The sequence below is a fragment of the Gigantopelta aegis genome, chromosome 4 (assembly GCF_016097555.1).
Source record: "Gigantopelta aegis isolate Gae_Host chromosome 4, Gae_host_genome, whole genome shotgun sequence".
Classification (NCBI taxonomy): Eukaryota; Metazoa; Mollusca; class Gastropoda; order Neomphalida; family Peltospiridae; genus Gigantopelta; species Gigantopelta aegis.
Genome location: NC_054702.1, coordinates 103548760 through 103564596, shown reverse-complemented (window position 1 = coordinate 103564596; position 15837 = coordinate 103548760). Strand labels below are relative to the sequence as shown.

The window sequence follows — 15837 nt, the reverse complement described above, 5'->3', positions numbered from 1 at the left end:
CAGTGTATAGAATTATACTGAGAGAACGAAATAAGGGAACATTTGGTAACAGATTAAATTGAATATCTGTATAAAATATACACATGTAATATGGGATTCAATGTCAGTAATGTGGAATTCAATGTTGGTAAAACTGTTATCTTCCTCACACTGTGGATGAGTGTTTTGGTTGCAGTCACTCTTTCCTGTGATCCCTTATTTCTTTCCATCAGTATATGTAGAGCCAGATTATATTTAGTTCAAGGCAACCCAGTTAACTGCTGTGATAATTTGCCAACATGTTGTACATTGTTTTACTTTGTTTTAGAATATTTTATACAGTGAAACCTCTCAAAACCGGATGCTCTTAAAACCGGACTTTTTACTTGGTCCCAAGCATGTCCGGTTTAGAGGAATTTCACTGTAGTTGGTCCAACTCCCTAAGCCAAGGTAGCACACCGTATGCAGTAGTTATACAGAATGGTATCTTGGCTTGTGAAGATGTAGTTAATCATGATTCTTTGTATATATTATGTGTGCATTTCTGCAGTGTAGTACATGTATGTATATTATCATCCTAGTAGTTCAACAAAAGAAACTGGTTTGCAAATATATTTTTAATGTAACTTTTTTATCATGACATTAAAAAACTCTAATTTTAATGTTTACTTGTTACTGCTGTATTTACAGTGATTTGTTGGGTTTGTTTACCAGAAATCTACATCAGTTTGAATAATAAAAGTAGGACAAATACCTTGAAATGTATAATACATATGTGAGGACATGTGTATTTGCATATGATCTGCATGTTTAAAAAGTATACATGTATTATGGGAACCCATCTTGCATTTTAACATTAATGTCAGCAGCATAATTAACTTCATGTACCTTTCAAACATTAAAACAAGACACATTGTCTGGCGTTATTTTGATTATTTGGCTATATGGTTTAACATGTCGGAAAGATAAATTCGTTGTAGAAGCATCTCTCGGGGTATATGGCTTTTTATGTACCCTCTGTGTGCTCTTTTACCCATTCGCCTTCGGCTCGGGGTAAAAGAACACACAGAGGGTACATAAAAAGCCATATACCCCTCGTGATGCTTCTACAACTTATATAATTTGATGAAGTCCAAAAATAAGAGCATATGGGTAAAAGCAATTTTAAAATTTCAAAGCATCCAAGATCATCTAAAAGCCAGAATGCATCTAGAACTAAAAACAAAATGACCTGCTTTTAAAACAAGGAACATTTTATCTTTATAAAGTATTTAGATTTAGATTTAGTTCTAAATAGGCTAATATACAACTTGACTGAACTGGAGCACAGTGTAGTGACCATTAATTTGTCCATCAGATGAGCTGTCCAAATGATCTAGAATATGACAATGGTACCAACTGTTATCTACCATAGAAAAATACCAACTGATATATTCTTTTTGTATATACTAAACAATGCTTAGACCAACTTCTTGCCATTTTGTGAGCTCATTAACAAACCTATAGCTCTTGGCATTTCGTCAGTGCATGAGTAGATATTTTTTTACATGTTTATGTGCTAGATAAGATTATAATTCTTGTTATGTCTGTGAAGGAACACACCTGGGATTTGACATTCTGCTCTCTGTTGAAGGAATGTTTCATAAGAATCATGAAAGTACTAGTATTACTTCTAATCTCCTAGTTCTAGATTTTGTCTACAGACCTTATATACTGGGTTAATCAGTATATAGAAACATTAAATGTATTACTTAAAAATAAATTATATTTTTATGTTTTGGTTTGTTGTTCTTTCTACTGTTGACCAGTTTTTATATTTGGAGGTTGTTAAACCTGTTTTGCATATTTTATACATTAAAGATGTAAGAATATACCTTTTAAAAAATTATAGTTCATGCAGTAGGAATTCTTTAATACAAAGTATAAACAAAATTGTATCTATAATACACTGAATGTAGAAATATAGGCCAGGCCTGGTGCTTATAAAACTTTTAGAGTCTGACTCAAGACTAATAGAGTCTGTAACTTTAATGCCATGGCAATGCCAAATAAATTGTGTGTGTGACCTCAATAAAGGTTAGTCTAGACTAACGTTTATAAGCATGGACCTGATCTTCCTGGTTTGTAGCATTGGCGGTTAAGCAGGTAGGAGTGTTTTTACTGTTTAATACTGACCATATGCATACAGGCTGCCATTTTTGATGAGGAAAGGCTGATTTTTGACTGAAATAAACTAAATTTCCAGAAACTAGATAACATTTATACATATCAGCATTACAACCAAACAGCTATGTAGGGTTGCAAACAAATAGCCATGTATATTTTTACATGGATTACAACTAATATTGTGTGTAGATGATGAAAATTCATGGTGAAAAGATTTTAGGGCAGCTCACTTTTCCTGAAAATCTCATAGTTTTTGCCCGAATTTAAGGATCTGCTCTAGCACATGTTAATGACATCCACCTTTATTCAGTAACAACAAGCTAATTCATGAACATCATGTTTCTAAAATAATATATAACAAGCACTACACATTTGATTTGTACATATACAACAAGAACCCAATTAAATGTACAGGTAGGTAGGCTAAAATGTTGTGGGAACCTTGGAATATAAAGGTAACACTTGTTTATGCAATCTTATCTTTTTATAACGGGATGGCAAGTGATATTTAACACACTGAGTCTTGTTCAGGATTGCTGTAGAATGCATCCAGAACTTCATGGCATGTTGTTATTTACTGCTCCAAAACACATTGGTGGTATTGGGGTGATCTTCTTTTAAACAAGAATGCCACCAAGCTTACAACAGGTATACATATTTTAGAAGAAAGTGAAACTAGGGTCACAGTAACATAAAAATAATAGGCAATACTTTTGATTATTGGGACTTAAGTTACCAAATTAGATGAGCCTGCATTATAACATTCATTTGTTGTTGCTCGTAGATGCTTCCAAGACCATTACATAACCACATATGATGTGTTTTAAACGCATATTACTTTTTAACTTCTTGTTTACATAATCAATTTTGGCAAATCCAATGTGTTTCAGGTGCTCCTGGTGTCTGTAATAGCTGTACAAATACATTTTAAACAAAACAAGACATGTATTTACTTTGAAAATTAAAGACTGTGACCTTTATCAATTTGAAATACCTGTAGTGGTTATGTCATGGGAATCTTTATAATTTTAGTGCTGGTTGGTACAATCGTTTGACACATTTTGTCCATGAGATTTAAATTCAAGAAGTGAGAAATATAGACAATGTATGATCATGTAGCAACCCACACTGAAGATATGCGTCATGGTCATTCTGCTGATCTGGTGGGGTGTTACAGGTACCACGTTTGCTTCAATAGTACCACATAGCCAGGATTTTATTTTAGGGTGGCACCCACACTGTCTTTTACAGTTATGGGGCGGCAGTCAAATACAAAAGGAAGGGGGAAAAAGAATATGTGATTGGGGGGGGGGGGGGGGTATGGCCCCACCCTCTGGCTATGCCGGTAAGCCACATGGGCTATTTTGCATTGAACTTTGACCAAGGACAGTTGTATCTATTAAATATCTCTTGTTTCTTGTGAAGTGTGGGTCTGATGAGAGGCGATGGAACAATATAATCGCCTCAACCTTTTGCCGGCGAACTAAACTACCAGAGCATCAGCACTTGTAATGTGAGTCACCTTCAACCCTTTTGCTGATCTTCAAACATATCGGCGAGTTGATATAGTGGATCAGCCGCAGGTTCTGAGTTCAGTCAATCACTATCGGTTAGCCTTTTTCATAACCATATGTATGCACGAGCATTACAATAAATCCTGACATTTCATACTGCTATTTTGTGGTTGTATGTTTGTTATCTTGTACACAACGATAAAAGTGGATAGTTGTTTTGTTTTGACGTAAACTAAAGACTAGCTAATTATAGATATTCAATAGACTTTTTTAATTAAGCATGTGGCAGTAGCACCTAGGTAAACAGGTTTTTTGAAAACTGCTTAAATGCTTTATTGTGGCATACGAGTATAATCTTAGGTTCAAGACCAGTACATTAAACATTTGCACTATAGATGTTTGTTTCCGTTTCTAAACATAGTCAAGCAGGGAATTGCGCATGCGCGCGCGTGTGTGTGGGGGGGGGGGGGGGTGTTTCTAGACTGGCGAGTGACTTTTTTTTAGAGAGGATCGATACGAAATGTTTTATTTAACGACGCACTCAATACATTTTATTTACGGTTATATGGCGTTGGACATATGGTTACGGATCACAGATATTGAAAGAGGAAATCCGCTGTCGCCACTTCATGGGCTACTCATCGATTAGCAGCAAGGGTTCTTTTATATGCACAATTCCACAGACAGGATAGCACATACCACGGCCTTTGATATACCAGTGGTGGTGCACTGGTTGGAACGAGAAATAGCCCAATGGACCCACCGATGGGGAATCGACCCCAAACTGACCGTGCATAAAGCTAATAGGGGCCATTCACAATTGAATTTGTGTCTGTACATTTTGACACGTATAGAAAGACCAGTCCACTCTCATGAGTAGGCTAGTTTGTTTTGCTATCCCTCCTAGAAAGAGTTCATTGAACTTGTGATTTTCGAATGGTAATTTTTCAATAACTTTTTGTTTTCATTTATAAAGCGTACGCTGACATTACTCCACTGTGTGTGGTCATGTTATGTCACTAATTCAATATGTATATACTTTAATTAGTCTACCCAAACAGATATCTAACAATTTGTTATGTAAATAACAAGGAAAATTGTGCATTCGAGATAGATTCAGTATTTAAATTCCCAATATCAAGTAACTCTTTTGGAATGCTTACATTTTGTGAATATTTGGAGAAGTCGTGGAATGTTTTGCTTTGGTAAAAGTCATAGCACGTGCAATATCTGGCATGGCGCTCACGTGACGTCTGCTGGGAAACCGTGCTGTCTGTTTGTTTTCTCAGTCACTTGCTTATTTTCACTACGGTTTTGCTTATGATATATTAAATGTGGTATGAATAAAACCCACTGACTTGAAGGTTGTACCACACGATAAGAAAATGAACTTTTCGCGGGAAAGATTCCGGACCCGCAGACGACACGTTTTGCTATTCATACAGTTTGCTTTATTTGACTCTGCGTGCTGCGAATGTTCTGCTAATGGTGGCCATCAAGGTGGAACAAGTAAATATTGTTTCCTCGGTTGAGAAAGGACGTGGACCCCACGAAGTTGTGTATTAAAAGCAGGTGGAACCTGCTACATGGCTTAATGTGTTATGAATGACAGACATACTTGTTGGCCAGCCTGCCTCCATCACACAGTGGTTCTTCAGTCCCCATAGCTCGGTGAAGCTAAAGGTCATCAGCACAAAACCGCCTTCTGATGGATATTCTTCTGTATTTTAAATATATCATTTTGCTTAGCTGTATTTTGCATTGTCTTTGTGTTACTTTTTAAAAACATATTTGATCTTAACATATTCTTTTTTAATCTAGATCTTTCTTATCGAAGTTTTATTCTTGCTTTGATTTGGACATTTTCTAAATGATGATATGCGTTAACGTATTTGAAAGTATTAGCACGTGGGATAGAGACATCTGAACACAATGTAAAAAGTGTATGTGTTGCAAATCAGACTTCAGAGTGGATGTTGCATATCTGGTAACTTACTCAACACAACATCATGACACCTGGATGGCGCAGTATCCAATTTTAAATATATCATATGTTACTTTTTAAAAACATATTTGATCTTAACATATTCTTTTTTAATCTAGATCTTTCTTATCGAAGTTTTATTCTGTTGATTCGGGGATGGGGCGGTTAAGTTTTGTTTTATTTGTGATTGTTGTTTGTTTTTGTTGTTCTTTGTTGCTGTTGTTGGCAGGGGTTTTTTTGGGGGGAGGAGGTTGTAGGATTTTTTGTGTGAGTTTTTAAATACAAGTGTTTGTTCTTCTATGCTTTGAGTTGTCTTTCTTTTGGAAAACTTGCTTTGATTTGGACATTTTCTAAATGATGATATGCGTTAACGTATTTGAAGGTATTAGCACGTGGGATAAGAGACATCTGAACACAATGTAAAAAGTGTATGTGTTGCAAATCAGACTTCAGAGTGGATGTTGCATATCTGGTGACTTCATTACTCAACACAACATCATGACACCTGGATGACGCAGTATCCGATTTAATATATTAGCCAACATATATTAACATCATAATAAAACAAACTAATATTACTGACTGTGATCTTATATTTTTAAGCATAATAATGCTGTTATTACATATGGAAATGTTCAAATGACAGAGACAGCGTTTTTTATCACCACAACCGGACTCCAAATCTAAAGCATGATCAACTATAGCTTGAACGCAGAAGAAGAAGAATGATTAATGATAGCCCAGCACAAAAAATACATCGGTTTTGCGTGTCAAAGAAAGATAAGGACATGGATGAATTGATAATCTTCTAAATAAAACATTCAAAATTTAAATTAAAACATGTATAAAAAGCTGTGCAAAAATGTAGTAAAATATCCGAATTCTGGCACTTGGACTATCTACGACAAGAGTTGTATAACACAGTCGAAATAAATTAGTATATATACACACACACCACATTTTCCACAGCACTGATAAACCTCAGTTCTTTGCGTATATAGTTTTAGGTAATAGAATATGTCAATCTCCATTTATCTGGCTAAAAGGCGATGGTACTTCGAGATAGTCACAATATTAAATCAAACTTGAGCAACTTGTGTTTTCTTCATTTTGCTGCACAAATAAGCAAATGATATACATGACGCTAGCTAAACAAAACTAATCTATATACATTTGGCTTTTCAGAAATGCTAGCCAAGAAAGCTGTTTTCATAGGCATCTGAACTTTTAACGAAATGACTTAATATTTGTCTTGTTCACTGAGGGAGGAAATCTTGTCTAAACTAATACAGCCTGGTGCTAGTGGGAAGGTTCACCTGTTGTGACGTCTGGAAATTTGAAACTGATTTAGAACTGTACGGCATGGATTCTTTGCTTTTCATCCTGCCATTTTGACAGTTTTAAAGTCACTGACTCTAATTTCAGAGGTGCGTACATGTTTTGTTGTGTAAAAAAAGTCCATTTTGACCTAGTGCAAACACCACGATGATCAACAATACATTGAATTTGACATAGCTAATAATGTAAACAAAACGTTAGTATTATGTCGGTTAACAGTGAAAACTGCAACAGCCGAAGTATTTTACACAGCCTAAAAACTAGGGTCATCAGCTTTAACAGATAACGGATAGTTATAACATAAGTGAATATAACATTAATAATATATAATTATTTAGTTTAAACGGGGTTTTTAAAATGAGGTTTTAACAAAATACTGCTTAATGTTTATCAATAGGCCTGTTACTGTATATTAGTTAATCCAGGAAGAACATTTGTCAGAGAGAAAATACTAGCAATACCAGCTGCTACCTCAATCCATTCATATAACCGTTTAATTATGGATTTGAACATGTGCACAATGCAAAACAAAATGTAAATAGAGAATACTACATGAGTGGCCGTTAGATATCATTTAAAATGTATCTAACGAGCGAAAGTGAGTTGGATACGTTTTTAAACAACGAGTTGTAAGATAAATGGTAGCTAACGGACACGAATGTTGTATTCTATTTCTTACATATCCTAAAAAAAAAAATAATAATAATAATTTTTAAATGCCTTTTACAAAGAAACCCTGTTTACGGCCCTTGCGCTTATAGTTAACTTGTGCGTCACAGACAAGTCAATTTCAGTTTAACTTGTACGTCACGGAGTGATCGATTCGACCGTTTTTGTTTTGTTGTTTCATTCGATGGTATGATATGGCATTGGTGACCTGGTCATCACCTAGGAGTAGCCAGTTGTATGTCTTTAAAATGTTATGGCACATATATGTGTTAACAAGTATGTGTTATCAAAAATAACGAATGATATTCTCACCAATGGGTGTGTACGAAATATATTTCGACGGACTTACGAATTTAATGTCAAAAATGTATTTGTGTGGTGAATTCTTCCCATTTTAACTACTGTTCTACGTCAGAACCAGCTTACTCTAGGTTTTTTTTCATATGCCAGTTGCTTTGTTAGAAGTGTTTACACGAATTAATGTTTAACGACACCCCAAGACAAAAATACACAACGGCTATTGGATGTCAAAAAAGGTAAGCGTATGAAAACTGTTTAATGCAAATAAAGCGCAGTTATTAAAGTCGCAGACATCAGTTTCAATAGTTCTCCGACACACGTGCGTTTTTAAAAATATGAACAATGCATTTTGTGATGTTACAAACACCAGGGTGACACTTCATGTGTACGGAAATGGATAATCTAAACAATAAATCTGAGTAAAGTATGCTTTTAGTTGTCAAAAACAGCTCTAACAGTGAACAATATGCATTAGTGTTTAAAAACTTAGGTCTGTCACTTTAACATGCTTCCGGCCTCGGTGGCGTCATGGTTAGGCCATCGGTCTACAGGCTGGTAGGTACTGGGTTCGGATCCCAGTCGAGGCATGGGATTTTTAATCCAGATACCGACTCCAAACCCTGAGTGAGTGCTCCGCAAGGCTCAATGGGTAGGTGTAAACTACTTGCAACGACCAGTGATACATAACTGGTTCAACAAAGGCCATGGTTTGTGCTATCCTGCCTGTGGGAAGCGCAAATAAAAGATCCCTTGCTGCCTGTCGTAAAAGAGTAGCCTACACGGCGACAGCGGGTTTCCTCTGAAAAAAAAAAAGTGTCAGAATGACCATATGTTTGACGTCCAATAGCCGATGATAAGATAAAAATATCCATGTGCTCTAGTGGCGCCGTTAAATAAAACAAACTTTACTTTAACATGCTATTTTGTATTCAGCTGCCGCTGTGCATGTAATCTGAAAGAGCCCTTAGCTGGCTTGGGTTAAAATATTCCCATGTCCGTCACACGGTAAATTGTATGAATAAATAACTCGTTATAGTGATACATTTACAAAATTACATGTGTATGTCGTTTAATTATTTAGCAAAACGATCAGTGTTCTGTTGTTGGTATATGTGTGTAAATGTATTCTTAAGGGATTGTTCTGAATTATTTAGCAAACCGATCAGTGTTCTGTTGTTGGTATATGTGTGTAAATGTATTCTTAAGGGATTGTTCTGAATTATTTAGCAAAACGATCAGTGTTCTGTTGTTGGTATATGTGTGTAAATGTATTCTTAAGGGATTGTTCTGAATTTTCTTCCATTGTAATATGTTTCCGAGTAAATGTGCATTTTTGGTTAATAAAATTACATATTAAATATATGTTGTTGTTTAGAATATCAGTGTCTGTATAAATAATGTGTTTAATAAGTAATTTAAGGCGCCAAAATGTTTTTCAATGGCTGCAAATTGAAGATAGTCTCTTTAACTAGGTCCCAAATGGTTTATGAATATATACTGAACAAAATAAGAAACTTCCGCTAACTTTGCTTGAACATAACTTGATGAAAACAAACCGGGGGAATAATTGTTATATATGCATTTAAAGAGTGTTCCATGATGCATCGTTTGGTGCAAAAATCATGGCCATAGGTTAACAGAAACTGGGAGAAATTTTGACCAAGTGTGGTAGGGGTTAAAAATAAAAACACCCACTTATTAACTGGTATGACCACCTGTTGAATTGACCACTGCAGTGCATCGCAGGCGTATAGAATTGACTAAAGTGTTGATTTCTGCCTGTGGAATATTGTTCCATTCCTGAATGAGCGCTTGACGAAGTTCGTTGACGTTAGCGGGTGGGTTGGGACGACGCCTCAATCGTCTGTCCAGACTATCCCAGGCATGCTCGATGGGGTTGAGATCAGGACTTTTTGTGGGCCAGTCATCAATGAAATCAATGTTATTTCTCCTAAGAAAATTTACAGTGTCTCTAGCTGTATGAGAGGTGGCATTATCATGCTGAAAAATCGAGATGTTGGCGTTGTTATGGAACAGAGGAATGACATGATGAGCGAGAATGTCATCGCGGTAACGTTGAGCATTTAAATTGCCATCAATGACGACTAGTGGTGAACGATAACCATGGTAAAGAAAATCGGGATTCATCCGAAAAAAGAACGGTATTCCAGCGTCGCCGTATTCAACGAGTGTGTACACGTGCCCAATTAAGACGATTTAGACGATGACGTTGCGTTAAAACGCATCCGACGTAAGGACGTTGTGCATGTAAACCGTTCTCTCGCAGACGATTACGAACAGTTTGCCCACTGATTCGGTTATTGTGAAGCCCAGGTGTGTTAACAGCAGTAACAGTGGCAGTTTGGAATCGATTGCGCAAATGCGTGTTCATGATATAGCGGTCTTGACCACGTGTTGTAACACGCGGACGTCCACGGGGTGGCAAGTCGTTGGTGCTTCCTGTCGTTCGAAATCTTACGCGAAGATTTCGTATCGCTCGACTAGAACTCCCAACATGCCTTGCAACGTCTTCTGTCGACATGCCAGCATCAAGCATGCCAATCGCCCGTTCGCGTAAATTATTTGGTATTCTTGGCATACTAAAAATGCTACAATGTAAAAAACAAATTGACAGAATACTACACGGGACATGTCGAACCATGCATGCATGTGCAAATTGAATTTCACGTTGTCGACGATTAACAGTGCAAAAATAATCGATAAAATTCATGAATCCTGATAATACAGTTCAAGGCTAATACTACCTATATAATTTCATTACACAATGAATTCTTTAACACAACAAATACTATATGTACAAATCGGAAGTTTCTTTTTTTGTTCAGTATATATATATATATATATATATATATATATATATATATATATATATATATATATATATATATATATATATATATATATATATATATATATATATATATATATATATATATATATGCATGCATTTTATTGTAGATTCACGTAATTGTGTGTAGAGTTCATTCTATTATGTAAATTCTATTCTTTTGGTAAGTATATTATTCTGTTTTGACATGCAGGTCATTCCTCTACGTTTTCATCCTGTTTCAGATGCGAATTATGTGTAATAAAGATGATCTCGTTTAATGCAGACTAATAGCTGATACTGATCACATCAACAAAAAAACCTATGAAGTATCAGCCTTTATCCCCCACCCTCCTCACTCATAATAATGTTAAACGGTGCATTTAGCGTATACTCCTAACAGATAGCTTCAGTAAAATGTCAATAATAAATCACTCGTCTAATATTAACCTCCATTTTGTTCTTTGTTAATTTCAGAAAGGGGACAAAACGTGTTCTCGTGTGCTCGGACCAAAAATCCACACGTCTTGTTTGGCTGTAGAGAAAACGGCCATTTGGGAGGTTCCCGCGTGAACACGTGACGGGCCGGGTGTATAGAAAGAGGCTGGTTCGAGGTGTGCTGTGAACACGGCGCGTTGAATGAGCTAAAGCCGAGGGTGGGACCCACCTGTGGTTTGACACGCTGCTCTGCATCAACAACCAACTGTCGTCTGCCACAACCCGCCATATTTGTTTACTCTTCGTGTTGATCTTCTCGCTCGTGCAAACAATATACGTGAACTGCTCGCTATGCACCTTTGTGCTATGTGTCGTTATAGCCAGTGCACCCCGACTGGTATATATCAAAGGCCGTGGTATGTGATATCCTGTCTGTGGGATAGTGCATCATAAAAGAAGGAAGAATGAAATGTTTTATTTAACGACGCACTCAACACATTTTATTTACGGTTATATGACGTCGGACATATGGTTAAGGACCACACAGATATTGAGAGAGGAAACCCGCATCTTTTATATGCACCATCCCACAGACAGGATAGCACATATCACGGCCTTTGTTACACCAGTTGTGGAACACTGGCTGGAACGAGAAATAGCCCAATGGGCCCACCGAAGGGGGTCGATCCTAGATCGATCGCGCATCAGGCGAGCGCTGTATCACCGAGCTACATCCCGCCCCCATTATAAAAGAACCCTTGCTACTAATGACTATATGTCAAAATTACCAATAGTCCTTATTTAGTCATTAGAATATTATGATGTTTGTTTGTGTCTTATTTGTGCATATGTTTTGCATCCAGTTCCGTATGTGTAATGTTTATATGCAATAAAGTTTTTTTTATAGTTTTTTTTTATCTTATCCAATAGCCGATGATTAATAAATCAGTGTGCTCTAGTGGTGTCATTGAACAAAACAAATATTTGTTGTGTGCTGTGTGTCCGGGACAGCGTGCTCGATAATAACTTATGTTGTTGTCATTGTCGTCATCGACATCATCGTCACCATCATCCAGAACAAATTACGTCCCTTCTAAATTTATTTTTAAAAATGTTCCATTTGATTGATTTACTGAATCCAATTCGCGAGGATAAAAGTGACTTCCTTGCGTTTAATGATTACGATTTCACCCTATCCCCACCCTAGATATGCCTTATTTTGGGGAATGCGATTTCACCCTATCCTCACCCTAGATATGCCTTATTTTGAGGAATGCGAGTTCACCCTATCCCCACCCTAGATAGGCCTTATCTTGAGGAATGCGAGTTCACCCTAAGGTAAGCACTATCTTGATAAATGCGATGTCACCCTATTGCACACATTTTAAAAATCTTATTTTATATGGAGTACGAAAACCCCCCACATATATTTTAGTCCTCAGGTGTGTGTGCGCGCGCGCGTGTGCGTGTGTATGTGTGTACACATGTCGGTGTGTGTGTACACATGTCAGTGTGTGTGTGTGTGTGTGTGTGTCTGTGTGTGTGTACACATGTCAATGTGTGTATGTACACATGTCAGTGTGTGTGTGTGCACATGTCAGTGTGTGTGTACACATGTCAGTGTGTGTGTATGTGTGTGTGTACACATGTCAGTGTGTGTGTGTACACATGTCAGTGTGTGTGCGTACACATGTCAGTGTGTGTGTATGTGTGTGTGTACACATGTCAGTGTGTGTGTGTACACATGTCAGTATGTGTGTGTACACATGTCAGTGTGTGTGTGTGTGTCTGTGTGTGTGTACACATGTCAATGTGTGTATGTACACATGTCAGTGTGTGTGTGTGCACATGTCAGTGTGTGTGTACACATGTCAGTGTGTGTGTATGTGTGTGTGTACACATGTCAGTGTGTGTGTGTACATATGTCAGTGTGTGTGTACACGTCGGTGTGTGTGTATGTGTGTGTGTACACATGTCAGTGTGTGTGTGTACACATGTCAGTGTGTGTGTGTAAACATGTCAGTGTGTGTGTATGTGTGTGTGTGTGTGTACACATGTCAGTGTGTGTGTATGTGTGTGTGTACACATGTCAGTGTGTGTGTACACATGTCAGTGTGTGTGTATGTGTGTGTGTGTACACATGTCAGTGTGTGTGTGTGTACACATGTCAGTGTGTGTGTACACGTCAGTGTGTGTATGTGTGTGTGTACACATGTCAGTGTGTGTGTATGTGTGTACACATGTCAGTGTGTGTGTACACATGTCAGTGTGTGTGTGTACACATGTCAGTGTGTGTGTATAAACATGTCAGTGTGTGTGTATGTGTGTGTGTGTGTACACATGTCAGTGTGTGTGTATGTGTGTGTGTACACATGTCAGTATGTGTGTGTGTACACATGTCAGTGTGTGTGTACACATGTCAGTGTGTGTGTATGTGTGTGTGTGTACACATGTCAGTGTGTGTGTGTGTACACATGTCAGTGTGTGTGTGTACACGTCAGTGTGTGTATGTGTGTGTGTACACATGTCAGTGTGTGTGTGTGTACACATGTCAGTGTGTGTGTATGTGTGTACACATGTCAGTGTGTGTGTACACATGTCAGTGTGTGTGTACACATGTCAGTGTGTGTGTGTGTGTACACATGTCAGTGTGTGTGTGTGTAGACATGTCAGTGTGTGTGTGTGTGTGTGTGTGTACACATGTCAGTGTGTGTGTGTGTACACATGTCAGTGTGTGTGTGTGTGTGTGTGTACACATGTCATTGTGTGTGTGTGTGTGTGTGTGTGTAAACATGTCAGTGTGTGTGTATGTGTGTGTGTACACATGTCAGTGTGTGTATATGTTTGTGTGTGTGTGTGTGTACATATGTCAGTATGTGTGTGTGTGTACACATGTCGGTGTGTGTGTATGTGTGTGTATACACATGTCATTGTGTGTGTGTACACATGTCAGTGTGTGTGTGTACACATGTCAGTGTGTGTGTGTGTACACTGTGTATGTGTGTGTGTACACATGTCAGTGTGTATGTGTATGTGTGTGTGTGTACACATGTCAGTGTGTGTGTGTACACATGTCAGCGTGTCTGTGTATGTGTGTGTGTACACATGTCAGTGTGTGTGTGTGTGTGTACACATGTCAGTGTGTGTGTGTACACATGTCAGTGTGTGTGTGTCTGTGTGTGTGTGTGTACACATGTCAGTGTGTGTGTAAACATGTCAGTGTGTGTGTTATGTGTGTGTGTACACATGTCAGTGTGTGTGTGTACACATGTCAGTGTGTGTGTATGTGTGTGTGTACACATGTCAGTGTGTGTGTATGTGTGTACACATGTCAGTGTGTGTGTATGTGTGTGTGTACACATGTCAGTGTGTGTGTGTACACATGTCAGTGTGTGTGTATGTGTGTGTGTACACATGTCAGTGTGTGTGTGTACACATGTCAGTGTGTGTGTGTGTACACATGTCAGTATGTGTGTGTGTGTACACATGTCAGTGTGTGTGTGTACACATGTCAGTGTGTGTGTGTACACATGTCAGTGTGTGTGTGTGTGTGTGTGTGTACACATGTCAGTGTGTGTGTGTACACATGTCAGTGTGTGTGTGTACACATGTCAGTGTGTGTGTGTGTGTGTGTCTGTGTGTGTGTGTGTGTACACATGTCAGTGTGTGTGTGTGTGTACACATGTCAGTGTGTGTGTGTGTGTACACATGTCAGTGTGTGTGTGTACACGTCAGTGTGTGTGTGTGTTCACATGTCAGTGTGTGTGTGTGTACACGTCAGTGTGTGTGTATGTGTGTACACATGTCAGTGTGTGTGTGTACACATGTCAGTGTGTATGTGTGTAAACATGTCAGTGTGTGTGTGTGTACACATGTCAGTGTGTGTGTGTATGTGTGTGTGTGTACACATGTCAGTGTGTGTGTGTACACATGTCAGTGTGTGTGTGTACACATGTCAGTGTGTGTGTGTGTGTACACATGTCAGTGTGTGTGTGTAAACATGTCAGTGTGTGTGTGTGTACACGTCAGTGTGTGTGTGTACACATGTCAGTGTGTGTGTGTACACGTCAGTGTGTGTGTATGTGTGTACACATGTCAGTGTGTGTGTGTACACATGTCAGTGTGTGTGTGTGTGTAAACATGTCAGTGTGTGTGTACACATGTCAGTGTGTGTGTATGTGTGTGTGTACACATGTCAGTTTGTGTGTGTGTAAACATGTCGGTGTGTGTGTGTACACATGCCAGTGTGTGTGTGTGTATGTGTGTGTGTGTGTGTGTGTGTATGTACATGTCAGTGTGTGTGTGTGGTGGGAGTGCCACAAGTCCTTATCTTGAGGAATATGATTTAACTGTATCCCCACCCTAGATAGGCCCTATCTTGATGAATTCGATTTTACACTTCCCTCACCCTTGATGAGCGCGATTTCACTCTATCCCCATCATAGTTCGGTCCTATCTTGATGAGTACGATTTCACTCTATCCCCATCGTAGTTCGGTCGTATCTTGATGAGTGCGATTTCACCCTATCCCCATCGTAGTTCGGTCGTATCTTGATGAGTGCGATTTCACCCTATTCCCATCGTAGTTCGGTCGTATCTTG

General features: G+C 38.2%; 1 protein-coding gene across 1 annotated transcript in view; it reads left to right on the top strand.

Annotated features, from left to right (window-relative positions):
• LOC121371644 (F-box/WD repeat-containing protein 7-like) overlaps positions 1 to 11718 on the top strand; it is a 70596-nt gene extending 58878 nt beyond the window's left edge. The window contains exon 14 of the mRNA XM_041497682.1: positions 11276 to 11718. Within this exon, the coding sequence (XP_041353616.1) occupies positions 11276 to 11371 (96 nt within the window). The 3' untranslated portion in view covers positions 11372 to 11718. The remainder of the gene's footprint in view (positions 1 to 11275) is intronic.
• Positions 11719 to 15837: the final 4119 nt, after the last annotated feature.